The sequence below is a fragment of the Anopheles aquasalis genome, chromosome Y (genome assembly GCF_943734665.1).
Source record: "Anopheles aquasalis chromosome Y, idAnoAquaMG_Q_19, whole genome shotgun sequence".
Taxonomy (NCBI): Eukaryota; Metazoa; Arthropoda; class Insecta; order Diptera; family Culicidae; genus Anopheles; species Anopheles aquasalis.
The window spans coordinates 4,906,854-4,926,125 of record NC_064879.1 but is presented as its reverse complement, the minus strand read 5'-3'; the positions used below and the strand labels follow the sequence as shown (position 1 = coordinate 4,926,125).

The following is a 19,272-nucleotide window of genomic DNA, read 5'->3' as shown; positions in this document are numbered from 1 at the left end:
ATTTCACGATAGTTCATTCATGAAACCGGGTTCGTCGCTTAAGCGGCAAGTCTTTTGATTCCCACGAAGAACGGATCAGTTTTGAAGATTTGTTTCTTGAAAAGTATTTACCTGCAACTGCCATAATGAACTACTACTTTTGTAGAAAATTTTGTTGTATTTTGGAGAATATATTTTATAAACTTACGTCCATGGCATCAGCTTTAGAAATGCGTGTCTGCCACTGCACGAGGCGCGACTTTACAAAAATCTATAACTTTTCCAGTTTGGTTTCGATTGATTCAAACGTTTGGCACAATATTCACGAAAGGGTTGAAATTTTTTTGAAAAAAAAAAGATGTAAATAATTAATTCGATTTTAAAACAAAAAACTGTTTAACCTCCCGTTAAAGGGGGACTTCAGAATTATATTGGATTTGGTGACACATGTTTTTAACTTTTTTCCCTGAATGCTGACCCTTTCAAGAGTATTGTGTAAAAGTTTTGGATCAATCGAAGCAAAACTGACAAAGATACAGATTTTTGAAAATCCACGTTTCATACAAGGCTCCATACAGCTCGCTACTTTGAAGAGCGTTTCCCAAAACCAACGTTTTCAAAGTCGGTGACCATCGTACCGTAAAAACTGCTTGGCCGATCGATTTGAAACTTTTAACACATAATCTGTACACTTTTCGCCAGGTAGTCCCGTCGAGATATCATGAAAATTGTTTATACTTTTTTCAAAACAATTCATTAAAAATCGTGTTTTTAGGCAAAAGGACGAAAAGCATTACTTTTTCAACTTCAAAAATCTACCAAAAATCGAAAAATTAGAATATCAACTCAAACTCTCCGGGACTACCTAGATAAACTTTTAATATTTCTAACGCATATCGATTTGTATATTTCGGATGACCCGTCATGTCACTACGATGGGCACCGTAAAAAGTACCTTTTCCTCGACACGCCTACCGAAAATTTGACGCCACGGATGAAGTTTTCAATGAATGTTGCTCCAAAAAATGGCAATTATTCTCCAAAAGTTCTAGTACAATATGCTGTTTATTTGAGGGAATAAAGTTGCATGGCTACGTCACAGAAAAATCGCCAAAAATGGGCCTGTTTTGGACTCGAAAATACCAAAGTCCCCCCTTAATGCGACGACGTTAAACGACAGAAAAACAAGGAATGCAAAGGAATGTCTGACGACGAACAACGAACAAACTGGCATTTCTCTTTCTCTCTCTGGTTTTCGCTGCAGCTCCAGAAAAATCTGATAGTAGCAGTGGAGACCAGAAATCAGAATATCGGAAAGGTCGAGAAAGTTCTAGTTCTGTTCTAGTATTATTATCATCTAGTTAAAGATTTACCACCCAGTACGGCTCTTGAATCCAGCTTCGTAAGGACCGGCTACTAAGGCCACATGTCCCCCCCCCCCCCCACCTGGGTCCTGCTGCGCTGTGCCGGTGTGCTGGTGTCCCGGTCGCCAAACAGTTGCGGACAGTTCAGGACCCCTTCAGGAGGCTCGCCCCAGGTCGGTAACGCACTTTCGGTGTGTTCTCCTTCTTCTCCAAGTCCTCCAAAAGCAAAAACAAAAAAGACTCTCTAGGTCTCTAGGTATGTGGCGCAGCCAGCTAGCGTTTCCCCTAGCGTCTCACTTTCTCCGTCGTCGCCGTCGTCGCCGTTGTCGCCGTTGTCGCCGCTGTGACCGACAGCGCCAAACAAGCGCCTCCGAAAATGGGTGAGAAGTTGAGGGGCAGAAAGCCGAGATTGAAGGGGTTTGCGCTCGTTGCTAGGTGCTGATGCGTGCGAGCGTGCGAAATCACGCATCCCCCCCCCCCGCCCCCCCCCCCCCCCTTCCGCCTCCCGTGTCGCAGGTGGTGAGACTCTCGGTTTTCTCCCCCCCCCCCCTTTTTCTCCTCGCTCGCTCGCCCCGGGAACCACATTATTCTGGATATAGTGCGCTGCTGCTGCTGCTGGGTACCGGTTGGAAGGGGACGTGTGTGGCTTTCGCGACCGCACCGAACAGAGCGAAGAGCGAAAGCGAGAAGAATGCCCGAACAGCCGGCGGGCTCGTTGACTCGTTGGCTGGCTGGCTGGCTGGCTGGCTGGCTGGCTGGTTGGGTGGCTGGCCGGCCGGCCGGCCCAGGCGAAAGCAGTCACACGAGATGACGATCGTTCCGGGGGTGGGAAGAGGGGCGAACGGGTGGTGAGTGTGTGCGTTTTCTTTTCCGTATTCGGGCAGTGGTCCACGGCGATCTCCACGAGCCCGAGCCCGAGCGCACGCCAATCTTCGGCCGTTCGGCAGCGAAAGCACCACCAGCTGCTGCTGCTGCTGCTGCTGCTGCTGCTGGAGAAATGGCTGGTGGCTGGTGGCGGCTGCTTCGCTGTCGCCGAAATGCCCGAAGATCGCGCCTTTGCGATTTGCAGCAGGTTGAGATGGGACAGGAGAGGAAGCAGGGTGCATCATCACTGTCATCATCGTCGTCGTCGTCGTCGTCGTCGTCGTTGTTGGTTCGGGATCGTGATCGGGGTCGTGGCGGTAGCCCAGCCAGCCAGCCAGCCAGCCAGCCAGCCAGCCAGCCCAGGTGCTGCGAACCAAACAACTATAACGGCGAAGGCCGGCAGGTGAATTGGACATTCGACCATAGACAACCGTCGCGTCCGGACGCACATCTCGTGCACGCGCCCGCGCCCTCGCGCTCACACACGCACACAAACACACACACACACACGTACACGCACCGCACCGCACCGCACCGCACCGCACCGCACTCGATCTCCGATTTTGGTGGTGTGGTCAGAGTTAGAGTTTTTTTTTTTTTGTTTTGTTTTTGAGCACCCGGCACCAAGCGGGGGCAGGGGAAGAAAAAAAGCAAAACTCACCGAGCTGTGTGCTTAGTGCGGGCGCACACAAAAAGCCCAGGTTCAACGTCACCTGCAACGACGACGACGTTAGTGTCGCACTGACTGCTCTGTCTCGCTAGTCGAGTAGTCTGTAAGTGTCATTGTGCTAGTGTCTGGCGCAGTGTGTAGAGCAGTGCTACCGCTGCGCTGCGCTGATCCTAGTGTCCGCGCAAAACACCTCGACAAGCCAGTCGAGGTGGTGCAGAACCTTGCTGTTGCTGTTGCTGTTTTGGTGCATGTTGTGCTGTTGAGTAGTGTTTGACTGTTTTTGACAAAAGAAGCTAAAGCAAGCATTAGCAGACACCGGTACACGCGTACAAACAGTGCAAAGCGGGGGCAGCAAACGGCCGTGTGACGCGGTTGTTGACAGTTTTTTTTTTTCGACCAGAGTCCAGAGTGGGCGATCGAGGAGCTTCTTCTGGGCTGACCCCCCTTAGTGAGTGAGGTGAACGGGTGGGCTGCGAACAAAAGCGCGTAGTGTGACGTAGAGCCCGAGCCTAACGGGCCTAACGCTACGAAAGGTGAGAACTTACTGCTACTTCCCTGCTTTCATTTCCCTTCAAACGATGGCCAGTTGTGTTGTTGTTGTTGTTGTTGCTGGTGGTTCTGGATCGATGTGGAGCGCGATCGCAGCTGGCCAAGGACGCTACAATCAATGCCTCATCAATGCGGTGGCGGAATAGAGGGCGCTGCCGGTGTCCTCTACCCCCCCCAGTACCAGCACCATCCACTTCAATCAATTGCTCGATAAACGTCCGGGGGGGGGTGGGCGTGGGCCCATTCACGACGCACAGCCGACGCGTTCCTTTGAGCTTCGTGGAGGGGGGTGACCCGGAGGGATGAAAAACAGGGGTTTCAATTAGGGATGATGAGAAGTAGAAGCATGGAATAAGTTAGCGTGAGCGAGAGAGAGAGAGAGAGAGAGAGAGAGAGAGAGAGAGAGAGAGAGAGAGAGAGAGAGAGAGAGAGAGAGAGAGCCGGTGTACAGAGCGTAGCGCACAACCCACCAACCCAAACTCGGTCGGGGTGCCATCTTTATTGATCCAAACGGGTAACGCACACGCTCGAACATACACCATACTCCCTGGCTGCTAACGGGTGTCAGCAAACCACCAATCAGCCCCATATCTTTTCGCACCCCATCGATCGCCGACGCGCGGACACCAGGTGACCCACTCGTTCCGTCTCGGTGACTCTGTCGCCGGCCTGTGTCGGCCGGATAACAGGATAGCAGGCAGCGGTTCCGTGCCGCTTCACGCGCAGCCCCTCTAAAAAAGGTGGTAGAAAAGCGGTGATCCCGCTATCGCGCGCGAAGTTCGTCTTTTTTTTTTTTATTTCACCATTTTACCGGGTACCCGGGGTTGCGGGTGTGCGTGAGTGGCCCGTCAGGGAGGGGCCCCTTTCAACGGGACCCACCTCCACAGCGGGTGTTATCTGCTGAGGTTGATAGACTACTGCTTTTTACTTTTGTGACGTGGGGGGGGGGGGGGGAGTAACGGGGACACTGGGCACGATCACGAAGCGCTGGAAAATGTCTGGTCTGCTTCTGGGTGTCTCGGACTCTTGATATTGATTGTTGGAACCCGGGGGAGGGGGTGGAGGGGTGCAGGGAGATAAGAGACCTTTTCCTCTACGCCCGGGGAAAGGATTTTTTGCACAAACACACACACACACACTAACACACACCGATACACATAGATACACTCGACAAACACACGCACAAGGACAACGCCTCGACTGCCGACTACTACCACTACCACTACCGCGTGTTGTCTGGATGTAAGTAAATTGGAAAAATAAACAAGAAGTTGAATAGCTAAATCCAAATCTTTTAGCTATGCCAACATCTTGCCAAGTTGCCAATTCCAAGTCAACGATGGTAACGGCCCGACCCGGGTGCGGTTGGTAGGGGGTGGTGGTTTTTTTTTTTTTTTTTTTTTTTCTGCGGCCTAGGGCCTGGGGGCCCCCTAGTAGAGTTTGAGTGTAGGTCCCCGGCGAGACGTCCCTGATAGTGGTCCCGTGGACGATGTGCTGCTGGTGTGCTGCAAGGTGCGTGGCTCCGATGGAACTGATCGAACCGTGGTGTCACCGTGCCGCAGCTAAACTGCGAACCAAACCACTCCGGGCGGGCCCTGCCCGGTCTGCGCTTTTCTCTTAAGCACCCGGATCACGTCCTGCGACAAAACCCTGCGTCGCACCGCCCGCAAACCGCCCACGCCGACGAGCCGTGGATGAATAGCAAATACATCAATATGCTGCCGCGTTCCACTGGACAGGCGGACGGACGGACGGACGGGCGGATGGTCGTTATGCATGCAGATGGCATAGCGCAACACTCCCGGGAGCGCACCGTGCGCACCGTGGCCATTCCCGGGGATCATCACATCCTGCGCGATCGCGCGTTACGCCCGTCGACGGCCGGCGACGTGTTGATACGGGACGGGACCGATCCGCACGCCACTAGGTGCTTGGTTGCGCCAAGCGTCGATCGCCGCATAATTAGCATGCGGTACGGCATGCACGTTGGGTGCTTCGCGGGCAGACGAGGAGAAGGGTGCGGTGGTTGGGATCTCCTGCCAAGAGACAGGAGAGTGAGAGAGAGAGAGAGAGTGTGAGAGAGAAAGAAAGAGAGAGAGAGAGAGCGCGCGCGAGCTTAGCTGACCACAAACAATCGACGAATCGTTTCGGGTATCTTTCTCGGTAGCAGTTTTCGAGCGACCGGAAATGGGACTTCCTGGATGGGCCCAGTACGGTGCACACGCTATCCCACTCACTGATGGTTATAAGAACCCCTTAGATGGGCACGTTCTGTGCCTTTTGCGGTCCGGTCATCACCTCACCGACCGCCGATCAGAGGTTGAGTCATCCTGGACAACGCGTCAACGTTTCACCGGCCGCTCCTCACTCACCCACGCCTCCTGGAGCGCGTTACCAGTGATAGCGCGAGAAAGGTGAACCTCCTGAACCGCTTTCTCGCGAGATTGAGCCAATCTTTGGCCAAGTTTGGACATAATTTCGCTCGTGTTCTCCGTGCAATATTTTCAATTGCTACACGTGCGGACAAACAAAAACTCTCGCTACGGATTTGACAGTTTCATGCGCGACGATTCTCGCATCTTTTCGCTATCATCTAGGCGCCAGTTAGGTTACTGGGCGTTTTCTGCCTGTGCGTTTCAGCTGCACGAGGCAGGTGAGGTTAGGTGCGGCAAAGGCCCCATGGTTGCCAGCCAACTCGCCCGGCTAGTTGGCCGCCGGCGTCCACAGTTCCATCGCTGCGGGCGGTAAAAGTTGCTGTCACTTCTTCTTCTTCGTCTTCTCCTGCTCCTCCAAGGGGTGTTTTTTTTTTTTGCCAAATTGACGGCCGTTGGAGAGATGACGGGTGTCTGCCTTTCACCTGCCCTCCAGCAACGGACGCGCACTGCGTACGACGGTGGGGATTGGGGAGTTGATAAGCGCGGCCAAACCCCGCCAGGCAGAAAGGATAGCTTGTTGTGTGTGAGAGAGGGAGAGGGAGAGAATGCGAGAATGAAACAAGGAGAAATGAAGAGAAACAGACACAAAGTGAAGGATCCGGAAGGGAAGACGAACAAGAGCCTCGGGCATTTTGTTTTTTTTTTTTTGGTGGGCAGGTCACAAGCACCCACCCTTTCTCTCCTGAACTCGAGGGGGAAGGAAGATGTGACAGGGTGGGTGGGTGTTGAGATTACCGGGGGCGTGTTGGTCTAGATCGGAAGGGCGATCAAGGGTTTCGATCTTACAGCTACGACATTCTGGCTTTGCTCCTGCCCCCCCCTCTCTCTCTCTCTCTCTCTCTCTATCTAGATCTCTTCTGTAGTAGATAAATTGTTTTAGAAACCAATATTTCCATCTCTATCAAATGGGTTTGTAACAGATATTTCATTGTTCAAAATAACCGATTAAGGGCGGACTTCGGTATTTAATTGTTTTTGGGGACACATATTCTTAACATTTTTTCCCTGAATGCTGATCCTTTCAAGAATATTATGTAAAATGTTTGGGCCAATCGAAGCAAAACTGACAAAGATACAGTTTTTTGAAAACCCGCGTTTCATACAAGGCTCCATGCAGCTCGCTGCTTTGAAGAGCGTTCCCCAAAACCAACGTTTTCAAAGTCGGTGACCATCGTACCGTAAAAACTGCTTGGCCGATCGATTTGAAACTTTTAACACATAATTTATACACTTTTTGCCAGGTAGTCCCGTCGAGATATCATGAAAATTGTCGATACTTTTCTCAAAACAATTAATTAAAAATCGTGTTTTTAGGCAAAATGACAAAAAGCGTCACTTTTTCAACTTCAAAAATCTGCCAAAAATCGAAAAATTGAAATATCAACAAAAATTCTTCGGGGCTACCTAGATAAACTTATAATCTTTCAAACGAATATCGATTTGTATGTTTCAGATGACTCGTCAAGTCGCTACGATGGGCACCGTAAAAAGTACCTTTTCGACGACATGACTACCAAAATTGGATGCCATGGACTAGGTTTACAATCAATGTTGCTCAAAACAATAGCGAATATTCTTCAAAAGTTATAGTTTAATATGCTATTTATTTGAGGAAATAAAGTTGAATGGCTACGTCACAAAAAAATCGTCAAAAACGGGCCGGTTTTTTGGCCCGAAAATATCGAAGTTCCCCCTTCAATATTCAAGAAACATAAAAATATCGTGCTGGAGGGGGGGGGGGGAGGGGAGGTAGGCGGAAGGAAAGTGAGTTAATACGTACCAAATACATCCTTTCCATCGCCTCCCCTTCCCATGTAATTCAAATATTCAATCCCTGGGTAAAGCAATGTTTTAGAGATGTAGATAATGCTTTTTTACCGACAAATTTGACCACTCTCTCACGCTCTTTCTCTCTCTCTCTCGCTCTCACTCTCTTTCTCTCTCTCACATACACAGTCTGCAGCGGCAATAGTGACAGAAACGTGAGGCACAAGATTGAGGCAGCATGCGGTTGACACGGTTATTCTATTCGACGTTGCTGTTAGGCATACTCCTGCTGCCGCAACAGGTAAGTGTTTTAGGGTTACGCATCATCATTATCATCATCAGCAGCATTCTGGTGATCCCGCGAAACTTTCTCGGGAGCATTATATGCTTTGACGAACGACTTTTCAGGCAGAGCTTCCGTTGGTTCAGTGTTGCGGCGACGTTTTAGGCGACGTTTCCGTTCCGTGCAGGACGACCAGCAACCTGGAATGGAAGGGAAGGGAAGGGAAGGGAAGGGAGGTCAGGTTAGGGGACAAATGGCTGAAACAACAAAAACCGGCAAACGGGTCTCGTCAGTGGGGCAGGGGAAATGGCCGGGGGGGGGGGGGGGGAGCGCTGACCATCGGCACTTTTTCCACTTTCTTTTCGGCCCCCGCTCCGGGCTCCGGGACTTTCGAAACCCTTTTTTTTTAAGGTTAGGCTTTTCCGTCGTTGGCACGCACACACACGCAGTACGGTGTAAGGGGGGCGTGGACGATAGAAGCGAAGCGGAAGCGCGATCAACCAAATGGTAGACTAGAACCGGCAACCAGTAACCGCAGGTGGTGCCCGCTCGTACTCTGTTGTACCGACAGACACACACAGACATACTGCAACAGCACTCTCACATTCCAGGCCGCACACGCAGTTGTTCTTTTCTCTCTGTGTTTTTAGCTTTCTTCTTGATCATTCTCTCTTTCTGTATTTTTTTCTTCTTCATCATCTTTTCTTCTTTTTCTTCGCCTTCTTCTTCTTCTTCCGTTTCTTTTTCTTATTCTTCTTTTCCTACTGCTGCTGTTGCTTATCGGGCACGGTGCGGTCGCGACGTGCGGTCCATTTTCGGCAGCGGCGGCAGAGGGAGGCTGGTTGAGTTGCGAGATGGAGCGAACACAGCCTCCCGGGCAAGCTTTCTATTTCGCATGCGGCCACTCGTAAGAGTAAGGGAGGGAGGGATGCCTGGGGGGGGGGGGCTTGGAGTGATGCGTGCGCACTCTGTTTGCGAAGGGCGCTTTCGAAGGCGTCGGAATTGCTGCTGCGGGGCAAATGGCACTTGACTGTGGACGCACGGCAGAATGTGTGTCTGTGTGTGCGTGAGAGAGAGAGAGAGAGAGAGAGAGTGAGAGAGAGAGAGAGAGAGTGAGAGAGAGAGAGAGAGAGTGAGTGAGGAAGAAAGAGGAAGGAGGAGCGGGGGGTCGAGCGGGAAGATGAATGATGTTGCCGAGATCGAGTCGCTAATCGTTTGCGTCCGATCAAACTGCTCTCCACTCTACGCCGGCATCTCGGTGTTTTCATCGTCGGCCCATCATCATCACCGTTGGGCAGTGGATAGGCGCCCGTGACGTACGTGAGTGACCTAGTTTCACTCGATTTCCTTTTCTTCCAATCGACGCCCGGAGCTCCTCAGCTCTCGCCACCGAGTCATCTCGCCCTTCGCCACCGTGACTCACACAGGCACACAAATGAATATGACAAACATACGAAAGAGTGACGTTGCATAGCTGAAACTGACCCAATGCAGACATTGCATCAGTAATAATTTATTAGAACCCTCCGCTTGCTCCCAGTTGGTGCACTGGCGCCGGTACTGACCAAAGCACACCTACAACACTGTCCCGCAGGTGGGACCTAGCGCTATGTAGGCGGTTACGTTCTGAATACCGCTGCAGTACTCGGACACCAGATTGCCGTACTCCGGACGAACGGAAATGCCGCAGATAACAGGTGGAGCAGCGGTTGTGGTAGCTACTGGTGCAGCCGTAGTCGCTCCTGGAGCAGCGGTGGTCGCTCCTGGAGCAGCGGTCGTAGCTCCTGGCGCAGCGGTCGTAGCTCCTGGAGCAGCGGTAGTTGCTCCTGGAGCAGCGGTGGTAGCTCCTGGAGCAGCGGTCGTAGCTCCTGGAGCAGCGGTCGTAGCTCCTGGCGCAGCGGTAGTCGCTCCTGGAGCAGCCGTAGTCGCTCCTGGAGCAGCGGTGGTAGCTCCTGGAGCAGCGGTCGTAGCTCCTGGAGCAGCGGTCGTAGCTCCTGGCGCAGCGGTAGTCGCTCCTGGAGCAGCGGTCGTAGCTCCTGGCGCAGCGGTCGTAGCTCCTGGAGCAGCGGTAGTTGCTCCTGGAGCAGCGGTGGTAGCTCCTGGAGCAGCGGTCGTAGCTCCTGGAGCAGCGGTCGTAGCTCCTGGCGCAGCGGTAGTCGCTCCTGGAGCAGCCGTAGTCGCTCCTGGAGCAGCGGTCGTAGCTCCTGGCGCAGCGGTAGTCGCTCCTGGCGCAGCGGTCGTAGCTCCTGGAGCAGCGGTAGTAGCTCCTGGCGCAGCGGTAGTCGCTCCTGGAGCAGCGGTAGTAGCTCCTGGCGCAGCGGTAGTAGCTCCTGGCGCAGCGGTCGTAGCTCCTGGAGCAGCGGTAGTAGCTCCTGGCGCAGCGGTAGTCGCTCCTGGAGCAGCGGTAGTAGCTCCTGGCGCAGCGGTAGTAGCTCCTGGAGCAGCGGTAGTCGCTCCTGGAGCAGCGGTGGTAGCTCCTGGAGCAGCGGTCGTAGCTCCTGGAGCAGCGGTCGTAGCTCCTGGCGCAGCGGTAGTCGCTCCTGGCGCAGCGGTCGTAGCTCCTGGAGCAGCGGTGGTAGCTCCTGGAGCAGCGGTCGTAGCTCCTGGAGCAGCGGTAGTCGCTCCTGGAGCAGCGGTCGTAGCTCCTGGAGCAGCGGTGGTAGCTCCTGGCGCAGCCGTAGTCGCTCCTGGGGCAGCGGTAGTAGCTCCTGGCGCAGCCGTAGTCGCTCCTGGAGCAGCCGTAGTCGCTCCTGGAGCAGCGGTAGTAGCTCCTGGAGCAGCGGTGGTAGCTCCTGGCGCAGCTGTAGTCGCTCCTGGAGCAGCGGTAGTCGCTCCTGGAGCAGCGGTCGTAGCTGGTGCAGCGGTCGTAGCTGGTGTAGCGGTCGTAGCTGGTGTAGCGGTCGTAGCTGGTGTAGGAGTAGTCGTTATCGGAGGTACAGGGAACGTTATTGGAACTTGACAAGTCGCTGGTTCCGCCGCAGGATACACCACTCCAGGTGGTGGCACAGGTGCTAGCACACTAGTAACGTAACGCAGTAACTCAGCATTCGCACTGCCTGCCAGGTCGATTGAATATAGGGCAACACCGAACAAGTTGGTGGCAGTGGCAAAGTTAAGCTTATCGGTGACCGACTGGAATGTATTGTACACCATCATTTCCGACGAAGTATATGCGAATCCCTCCCCTGCTTGGGCAGGGCCCGGCGTGTGAGCAACACTAAATATCAGCGCCTACATTCGGTTTGTTGAGTAAATGCATTAACATGACAGGATATTGGCAGGTAGACGAAGGTCACTTCACTTACGTTGCAGTAGGTATCAGTACCGGCAGCCGCGGCGGGCGCATTGAAGTCAGTTGGGCCAGCTCCGATGAATCGCAGACTGTACATTGGCAAGCCAAGCGCCAGCTTAGCTGTTGGAATACCATTCAGAACCCACCGGAACACATTGTTGTACTGTAATACAAAAGGGAAAACGGTAGAATCGAATACAGACGTGAATGATGGCAAGATATTGCGTATACAAGGGCAACGTACTATCGTTTTGGTTTCGATATTAAACGGAGCCGTCAGGGCGAACAAAGGGCTGATCGGGTGCGTCCTAGTCGTTTGATCGACATACATATCCTCGTACGTTTTCACCAAAAAGAACTGGGCTGCAGGAACGGGGGTACCGGCCGCAGGTAGGTAGTTTTGGTAGTATGTGGTCGAATCCCAAGGTAACGCTATGGCTAGCTTGAAGTTGGCGGCAGTGGTCGCTGCTAGCAATTCTGTTATAAAGTTACGGTAAAACGGCTGCGAAAGGGGTTAAAGCAAACGTAATCTTCCAGTTAAGTCTGTCAACCGATTGCTCCAAGTTAGTAATACCTACACCTCGATTTGGTGCTACATTTACGATGTCGATATAGACACCTGCTGCTGAATATGTTTGTAACTGTGATATGATCGCAGAAATAGCAGTTGCCCTATTGTTGGCATTCGTTATCCAAGCATCATAGACTCCCTGTAGCGCGTCAACTCCCAAATAGAAATCGACATTGGGGTACGACGTTTTGTAGCCGACAAATGCCCTTATACTCGCTATTAAAGATAGTATCAAACGAAAGGCGAATAACGTTATGCTCAAAATTCTAGTTTATGTATGTGCCGTTCACGAGCGAAACTACAGTAGCTACCTTCGACTGCTGCACTCGTCATGGATGTGCTGACGTAGGTTATCGCTGCATTGCTATTTAGACGAAGTGCCAGATAGACTGCTTGGTTACAAAAGCCAAACGCTGTACCGTTACCATAGCTGGCTATCTGAGCTAAGCATACACGTTGTTCTAATCGAGTAGATTCATAAGAAAGATAGTTTTATTTACTGTACTGCTGCTTAGTTTCGCAGTATATACGTACTCTGTGCTGCAACAGTGGTAAGACCTATTGTGAAGAAAAGGGTGAATAGAAGCATGCTTTACTATCAGCGGTTTACATGTCTAATGGCAAATTAGCGAGCGGCTACATGTTCACAGTCACAACCTTTGCACGTACCAAGCCTACGGAGCCTGGCGGAATGGTCAGCACTTACCGCACACTAGCAGGACCAGTAGTAAGGTGGCGGATGTCAGCTCCCTCATGTTGGTCTCTTCAGGTTTTCACAGAATGGTCACAGAGCACTGTTATTCAGGTGTATTGGAGCGCGAAGCCCAAACTGATTGCCTTCCTAGCAGCAATGCAACTATATATCATTCCTCTAGATCGTGCTCTGAGTTGGGACCGAGAGCAGGGAAAGATTTCCGTGAGACAGGCCGGCATGTTGTAACAGCTGGAAAAGTTTGGCTCGTGCGGCGCTCCTCTCGGTTACTACGTAGCAAGGCGGCACCACTCGCTTTGCTCAATTGTGTACTCAAATGTTGTTCAGCCCCCGAAAACATGTCGAACTCCGTGAAGGTCATGCGGTGGATCATAACACGTCCCATAGCATCAAACTGGGCATCAAGAGTAATCATAATGGAGGCCAATAGTGCACCTCATTTTCCATGCGATAATCACTTGAGAATACTACAAACTACTACATTTGGAGCCAAATTGGCTATTTTTCGCGTGTAGCGACATGCAAAAAGTTGTACCTCATAGGAGCACCGAAGCGTACGTTCAATTTGCATTTAGGTTGTTCTAGAGTACAGTGTTAGGTTGCTAGGTTTTACTTTGATTGCAGGGTGGGTTTGATGTTAATCACGTTCATGGTCAAGGTCATGGTGCGCATTGACCGGAGTGCATTATCTTTTGGATTGGAACTCCGATCATAGCAGTAATGGAATCGTTTCATGATTCCGTCATTAACGCCATCGCGCCGTCATACAGCTACATTGATCGTAGATTCTGCGACACTGTTCCAAGAGAGCTTCCCTGTATTACACTTTCTCGGACACTGTAGCGCGGTGAGCCGGCAAACTTAAGAGCTACCGTCTGTATGGGTTGATTGGAGTACGTGGGGCGGTGCAGATAGGATGCTGTGCAGTGCCAGCGGCGATAGTAATGCAGTTATACCGGATGAAAAGGCGGTGAGGTCCTGGTAGAACCAAAGCCGCGCCCTGTACCAACTATAGCTACTCCAGTGGCAGCGGTACCAATACTAGCAGCGGCACATAGTTATTTCATCGCCGTCGGCAGGAACCGTCGACACAGCTTGGAGTGTGGCAGAGCTGTTCACTTAACAAAGATTGAACAGTTGGCCGTGCGAACAACGTAACAACGGAGAGTGTGTGGGCGAACGTATCGAAACAGTTCTGAGGCCTCTGTGTTCATACAGCTGCACTGCGACTGTGTAAACCCTCTAGCACACTGCAACCCGTATTCTAACCAAAACAAGTCCGTCCGTTTGAGTGGGGACCAACGCCGTGTTGTTACCGATACGACGGATCAGCTATTTCGCAATGTTCTAACCTGCTCCAAAACTGCGTCGACCAATTCCAATCCTCCGATAGATTGACCAATCTTCGATATATATTTTACTAGTCAGCGTAAGCGTCAGTAGCTACGGTGATAAATGCCATTGCAGTTGGAAGCACCATTGGTTGGTTTAAAGTACTCAGTGCTACCTAGCTGTCTTCGATTGCAGCTCATATAACAATCTATAAATCAACAAAAAAAACATAAGGGTCGCTCGTCCTGATACATGTCACTTAAAAACGCTCGATAAAGGAAAAAAAAAACATGTGGAACAGCTGCTGATTGCAAGTAATTAAGAGCGTTACAGAAGTTATTCTTTAGTTTATTGATCATTGCCATTGCCTCATATCAAAGGCTTCAAGGTCACCATTGATACCCAAAAAAACACCACAGCAGATCTGCAACGGCTGCTTGAACACTTGAGAAAAAAGCTAAACACATCCTACAATTTAGTTGACGGTTCCACATGTTATTCCTGATTGAACGTAGACGGAAATAGTTTGTAAAGAGTTGCAAAACCCACTGGCTAAGTCACCGTACTGCGATTTTGAAGCAATGCCACAGGTAACAGACGCAGCAGTAGTTGTAGCTCCTGGAGCAGCGGTCGTAGCTCCTGGCGCAGCGGTTGTAGCTCCTGGAGCAGCGGTAGTCGCTCCTGGCGCAGCGGTCGTAGCTCCTGGAGCAGCGGTCGTAGCTCCTGGAGCAGCGGTAGTAGCTCCTGGCGCAGCGGTTGTAGCTCCTGGAGCAGCGGTAGTCGCTCCTGGTGCAGCGGTCGTAACTCCTGGCGCAGCGGTCGTAGCTCCTGGAGCAGCGGTGGTAGCTCCTGGCGCAGCGGTTGTAGCTCCTGGAGCAGCGGTAGTCGCTCCTGGCGCAGCGGTAGTCGCTCCTGGAGCAGCGGTGGTAGCTCCTGGCGCAGCCGTAGTCGCTCCTGGAGCAGCGGTTGTAGCTCCTGGAGCAGCGGTAGTCGCTCCAGGTGCAGCGGTCGTAGCTCCTGGCGCAGCGGTCGTAGCTCCTGGAGCAGCGGTGGTAGCTCCTGGCGCAGCGGTTGTAGCTCCTGGAGCAGCGGTAGTCGCTCCTGGTGCAGCGGTAGTCGCTCCTGGCGCAGCGGTAGTCGCTCCTGGCGCAGCGGTGGTAGCTCCTGGAGCAGCGGTGGTAGCTCCTGGAGCAGCGGTGGTAGCTCCTGGCGCAGCGGTAGTCGCTCCTGGTGCAGCGGTAGTCGCTCCTGGAGCAGCCGTAGTCGCTCCTGGAGCAGCGGTCGTAGCTCCTGGAGCAGCGGTCGTAGCTCCTGGCGCAGCGGTGGTAGCTCCTGGCGCAGCGGTAGTCGCTCCTGGTGCAGCGGTCGTAGCTCCTGGCGCAGCGGTCGTAGCTCCTGGCGCAGCGGTTGTAGCTCCTGGAGCAGCGGTCGTAGCTCCTGGAGCAGCGGTAGTAGCTCCTGGCGCAGCGGTTGTAGCTCCTGGAGCAGCGGTAGTCGCTCCTGGTGCAGCGGTCGTAACTCCTGGCGCAGCGGTCGTAGCTCCTGGAGCAGCGGTGGTAGCTCCTGGCGCAGCGGTTGTAGCTCCTGGAGCAGCGGTAGTCGCTCCTGGCGCAGCGGTAGTCGCTCCTGGAGCAGCGGTGGTAGCTCCTGGCGCAGCCGTAGTCGCTCCTGGAGCAGCGGTTGTAGCTCCTGGAGCAGCGGTAGTCGCTCCAGGTGCAGCGGTCGTAGCTCCTGGCGCAGCGGTCGTAGCTCCTGGAGCAGCGGTGGTAGCTCCTGGCGCAGCGGTCGTAGCTCCTGGAGCAGCTGTCGTAGCTCCTGGAGCAGCGGTAGTCGCGCCTGGAGCAGCGGTAGTCGCTCCTGGCGCAGCGGTAGTCGCTCCTGGAGCAGCGGTCGTAGCTCCTGGCGCAGCGGTCGTAGCTCCTGGTGCAGCGGTCGTAGCTCCTGGCGCAGCGGTCGTAGCTCCTGGAGCAGCAGTGGTAGCTCCTGGAGCAGCGGTCGTAGCTCCTGGAGCAGCGGTGGTAGCTCCTGGCGCAGCTGTCGTAGCTCCTGGAGCAGCGGTAGTCGCACCTGGTGCAGCGGTCGTAGCTCCTGGAGCAGCGGTAGTCGCGCCTGGTGCAGCGGTAGTCGCTCCTGGAGCAGCGGTCGTAGCTCCTGGCGCAGCGGTCGTAGCTCCTGGAGCAGCGGTGGTAGCTCCTGGCGCAGCTGTCGTAGCTCCTGGAGCAGCGGTAGTCGCACCTGGTGCAGCGGTCGTAGCTCCTGGAGCAGCGGTAGTCGCTCCTGGCGCAGCGGTAGTCGCTCCTGGAGCAGCGGTCGTAGCTCCTGGCGCAGCGGTCGTAGCTCCTGGAGCAGCAGTGGTAGCTCCTGGAGCAGCGGTCGTAGCTCCTGGAGCAGCGGTGGTAGCTCCTGGCGCAGCTGTCGTAGCTCCTGGAGCAGCGGTAGTCGCTCCTGGCGCAGCGGTCGTAGCTCCTGGAGCAGCGGTGGTCGCTCCTGGAGCAGCGGTCGTAGCGCCTGGCGCAGCGGTAGTCGCTCCTGGCGCAGCGGTCGTAGCTCCTGGAGCAGCGGTCGTAGCTCCTGGAGCAGCGGTAGTCGCTCCTGGCGCAGCGGTGGTAGCTCCTGGAGCAGCGGTCGTAGCTCCTGGAGCAGCGGTGGTAGCTCCTGGAGCAGCGGTCGTAGCTCCTGGAGCAGCGGTAGTCGCTCCTGGCGCAGCGGTGGTAGCTCCTGGAGCAGCGGTGGTAGCTCCTGGAGCAGCGGTGGTAGCTCCTGGAGCAGCGGTAGTCGCTCCTGGTGCAGCGGTAGTCGCTCCTGGAGCAGCCGTAGTCGCTCCTGGAGCAGCGGTCGTAGCTCCTGGAGCAGCGGTCGTAGCTCCTGGCGCAGCGGTGGTAGCTCCTGGAGCAGCGGTCGTAGCTCCTGGAGCAGCGGTGGTCGCTCCTGGAGCAGCGGTGGTAGCTCCTGGCGCAGCGGTTGTAGCTCCTGGAGCAGCGGTAGTCGCTCCTGGTGCAGCGGTAGTCGCTCCTGGCGCAGCGGTAGTCGCTCCTGGCGCAGCGGTGGTAGCTCCTGGAGCAGCGGTAGTCGCTCCTGGTGCAGCGGTAGTCGCTCCTGGAGCAGCCGTAGTCGCTCCTGGAGCAGCGGTCGTAGCTCCTGGAGCAGCGGTCGTAGCTCCTGGCGCAGCGGTGGTAGCTCCTGGAGCAGCGGTCGTAGCTCCTGGAGCAGCGGTGGTAGCTCCTGGAGCAGCGGTCGTAGCTCCTGGAGCAGCGGTGGTAGCTCCTGGAGCAGCGGTCGTAGCTCCTGGAGCAGCGGTCGTAGCTCCTGGAGCAGCGGTCGTAGCTCCTGGAGCAGCGGTGGTAGCTCCTGGTGCAGCTGTCGTAGCTCCTGGAGCAGCGGTAGTCGCGCCTGGAGCAGCGGTAGTCGCTCCTGGCGCAGCTGTCGTAGCTCCTGGAGCAGCGGTCGTAGCTCCTGGAGCAGCTGTCGTAGCTCCTGGAGCAGCGGTAGTCGCGCCTGGAGCAGCGGTGGTCGCTCCTGGCGCAGCGGTAGTCGCTCCTGGAGCAGCGGTCGTAGCTCCTGGCGCAGCGGTCGTAGCTCCTGGAGCAGCGGTCGTAGCTCCTGGCGCAGCGGTCGTAGCTCCTGGAGCAGCAGTGGTAGCTCCTGGAGCAGCGGTCGTAGCTCCTGGAGCAGCGGTGGTAGCTCCTGGCGCAGCTGTCGTAGCTCCTGGAGCAGCGGTAGTCGCACCTGGTGCAGCGGTCGTAGCTCCTGGAGCAGCGGTAGTCGCGCCTGGTGCAGCGGTAGTCGCTCCTGGGGCAGCGGTAGTCGCTCCTGGCGCAGCGGTCGTAGCTCCTGGAGCAGCGGTGGTCGCTCCTGGAGCAGCGGTCGTAGCGCCTGGCGCAGCGGTAGTCGCTCCTGGCGCAGCGGTCGTAGCTCCTGGAGCAGCGGTCGTAGCTCCTGGAGCAGCGGTAGTCGCTCCTGGCGCAGCGGTGGTAGCTCCTGGAGCAGCGGTCGTAGCTCCTGGAGCAGCGGTGGTAGCTCCTGGAGCAGCGGTCGTAGCTCCTGGAGCAGCGGTCGTAGCTCCTGGAGCAGCGGTCGTAGCTCCTGGAGCAGCGGTGGTAGCTCCTGGCGCAGCTGTCGTAGCTCCTGGAGCAGCCGTAGTCGCACCTGGTGCAGCGGTCGTAGCTCCTGGAGCAGCGGTAGTCGCGCCTGGTGCAGCGGTAGTCGCTCCTGGGGCAGCGGTAGTCGCTCCTGGCGCAGCGGTCGTAGCTCCTGGAGCAGCGGTGGTCGCTCCTGGAGCAGCGGTCGTAGCTCCTGGCGCAGCGGTAGTCGCTCCTGGCGCAGCGGTCGTAGCTCCTGGAGCAGCGGTCGTAGCTCCTGGAGCAGCGGTAGTCGCTCCTGGCGCAGCTGTAGTCGCTCCTGGCGCAGCGGTAGTCGCTCCTGGAGCAGCGGTAGTCGCGCCTGGAGCAGCGGTAGTCGCTCCTGGAGCAGCCGTAGTCGCTCCTGGCGCAGCGGTCGTAGCTCCTGGAGCAGCCGTAGTCGCTCCTGGCGCAGCGGTCGTAGCTCCTGGCGCAGCGGTCGTAGCTCCTGGAGCGGCGGTCGTAGCTCCTGGAGCAGCGGTAGTCGCTCCTGGCGCAGCGGTCGTAGCGCCTGGCGCAGCGGTAGTAGCTCCTGGCGCAGCGGTAGTCGCTCCTGGAGCAGCGGTCGTAGCTCCTGGCGCAGCGGTAGTAGCTCCTGGCGCAGCGGTGGTCGCTCCTGGAGCAGCGGTCGTAGCTCCTGGAGCAGCGGTGGTAGCTCCTGGAGCAGCGGTCGTAGCTCCTGGCGCAGCGGTAGTAGCTCCTGGCGCAGCGGTAGTCGCGCCGGGTGCAGCGGTAGTCGCTCCTGGCGCAGCGGTAGTCGCGCCGGGTGCAGCGGTAGTCGCTCCTGGCGCAGCGGTGGTAGTTGGTGCAGCAGTTGTTGCTGTGGCTGCGGCGGTAGTGGTCGTCGTTGGAACCGGGGGGAAGGTGACCGGTATACCACAGGTCGCAAATGTTGCCGCTGGATAGCTGAATCCAACCGGCGGTGTTGGTGCCAACTGGCTCGTTACATAACGTAGCAACTCCGCATTTGCGCTACCAGCTTGATTCAGGGTCGAAAGCGCAATCCCCGCCAGGTTGTTGCCGGTTGCAAAATTCAACTTTTGCAGGGCCGCATCCAACGTGTTGAAGACGTATGTCGTGGTGGCGCCGGTAGCCAACGTCTCGCCCGCGATCACATCGCGCTGGACGTTTTGTGGGTTGGTGGCAAACAGTAGTGCCTGGAAGTGGGCAGGGCAAGAGAACACGAATCTCTATCGGTAGCTCGTTGTGGGGGAGTCGTCAAAAACTTACATTACAGTAGGTATCGGTGACGGGTGCAGTAGAACCGAGCGCACCAAATTGGGTCGCTCCCGAAATGGTGTACTTGAAGCTGAACATCGGAAGGCCCAGCACGATG

General features: G+C 55.3%; 1 protein-coding gene across 1 annotated transcript in view; it reads right to left on the bottom strand.

The window, feature by feature from the left end:
• Nucleotides 1-9,486: 9,486 nt before the first annotated feature.
• Nucleotides 9,487-19,272, bottom strand: part of LOC126579735 (mucin-19) — an 11,026-nt gene continuing 1,240 nt past the window's right edge. The window contains exons 6-14 of the mRNA XM_050243286.1: nt 19,167-19,272; nt 14,624-19,093; nt 12,481-12,535; nt 12,309-12,332; nt 12,086-12,235; nt 11,782-11,990; nt 11,448-11,705; nt 11,217-11,366; nt 9,487-11,142 (exon numbers count right to left, since the gene is read on the bottom strand). The exon at nt 19,167-19,272 is cut by the window's right edge and continues 47 nt beyond it. Coding sequence (XP_050099243.1) covers nt 9,487-11,142; nt 11,217-11,366; nt 11,448-11,705; nt 11,782-11,990; nt 12,086-12,235; nt 12,309-12,332; nt 12,481-12,535; nt 14,624-19,093; nt 19,167-19,272 — 7,078 coding nt within the window. The remainder of the gene's footprint in view (nt 11,143-11,216; nt 11,367-11,447; nt 11,706-11,781; nt 11,991-12,085; nt 12,236-12,308; nt 12,333-12,480; nt 12,536-14,623; nt 19,094-19,166) is intronic.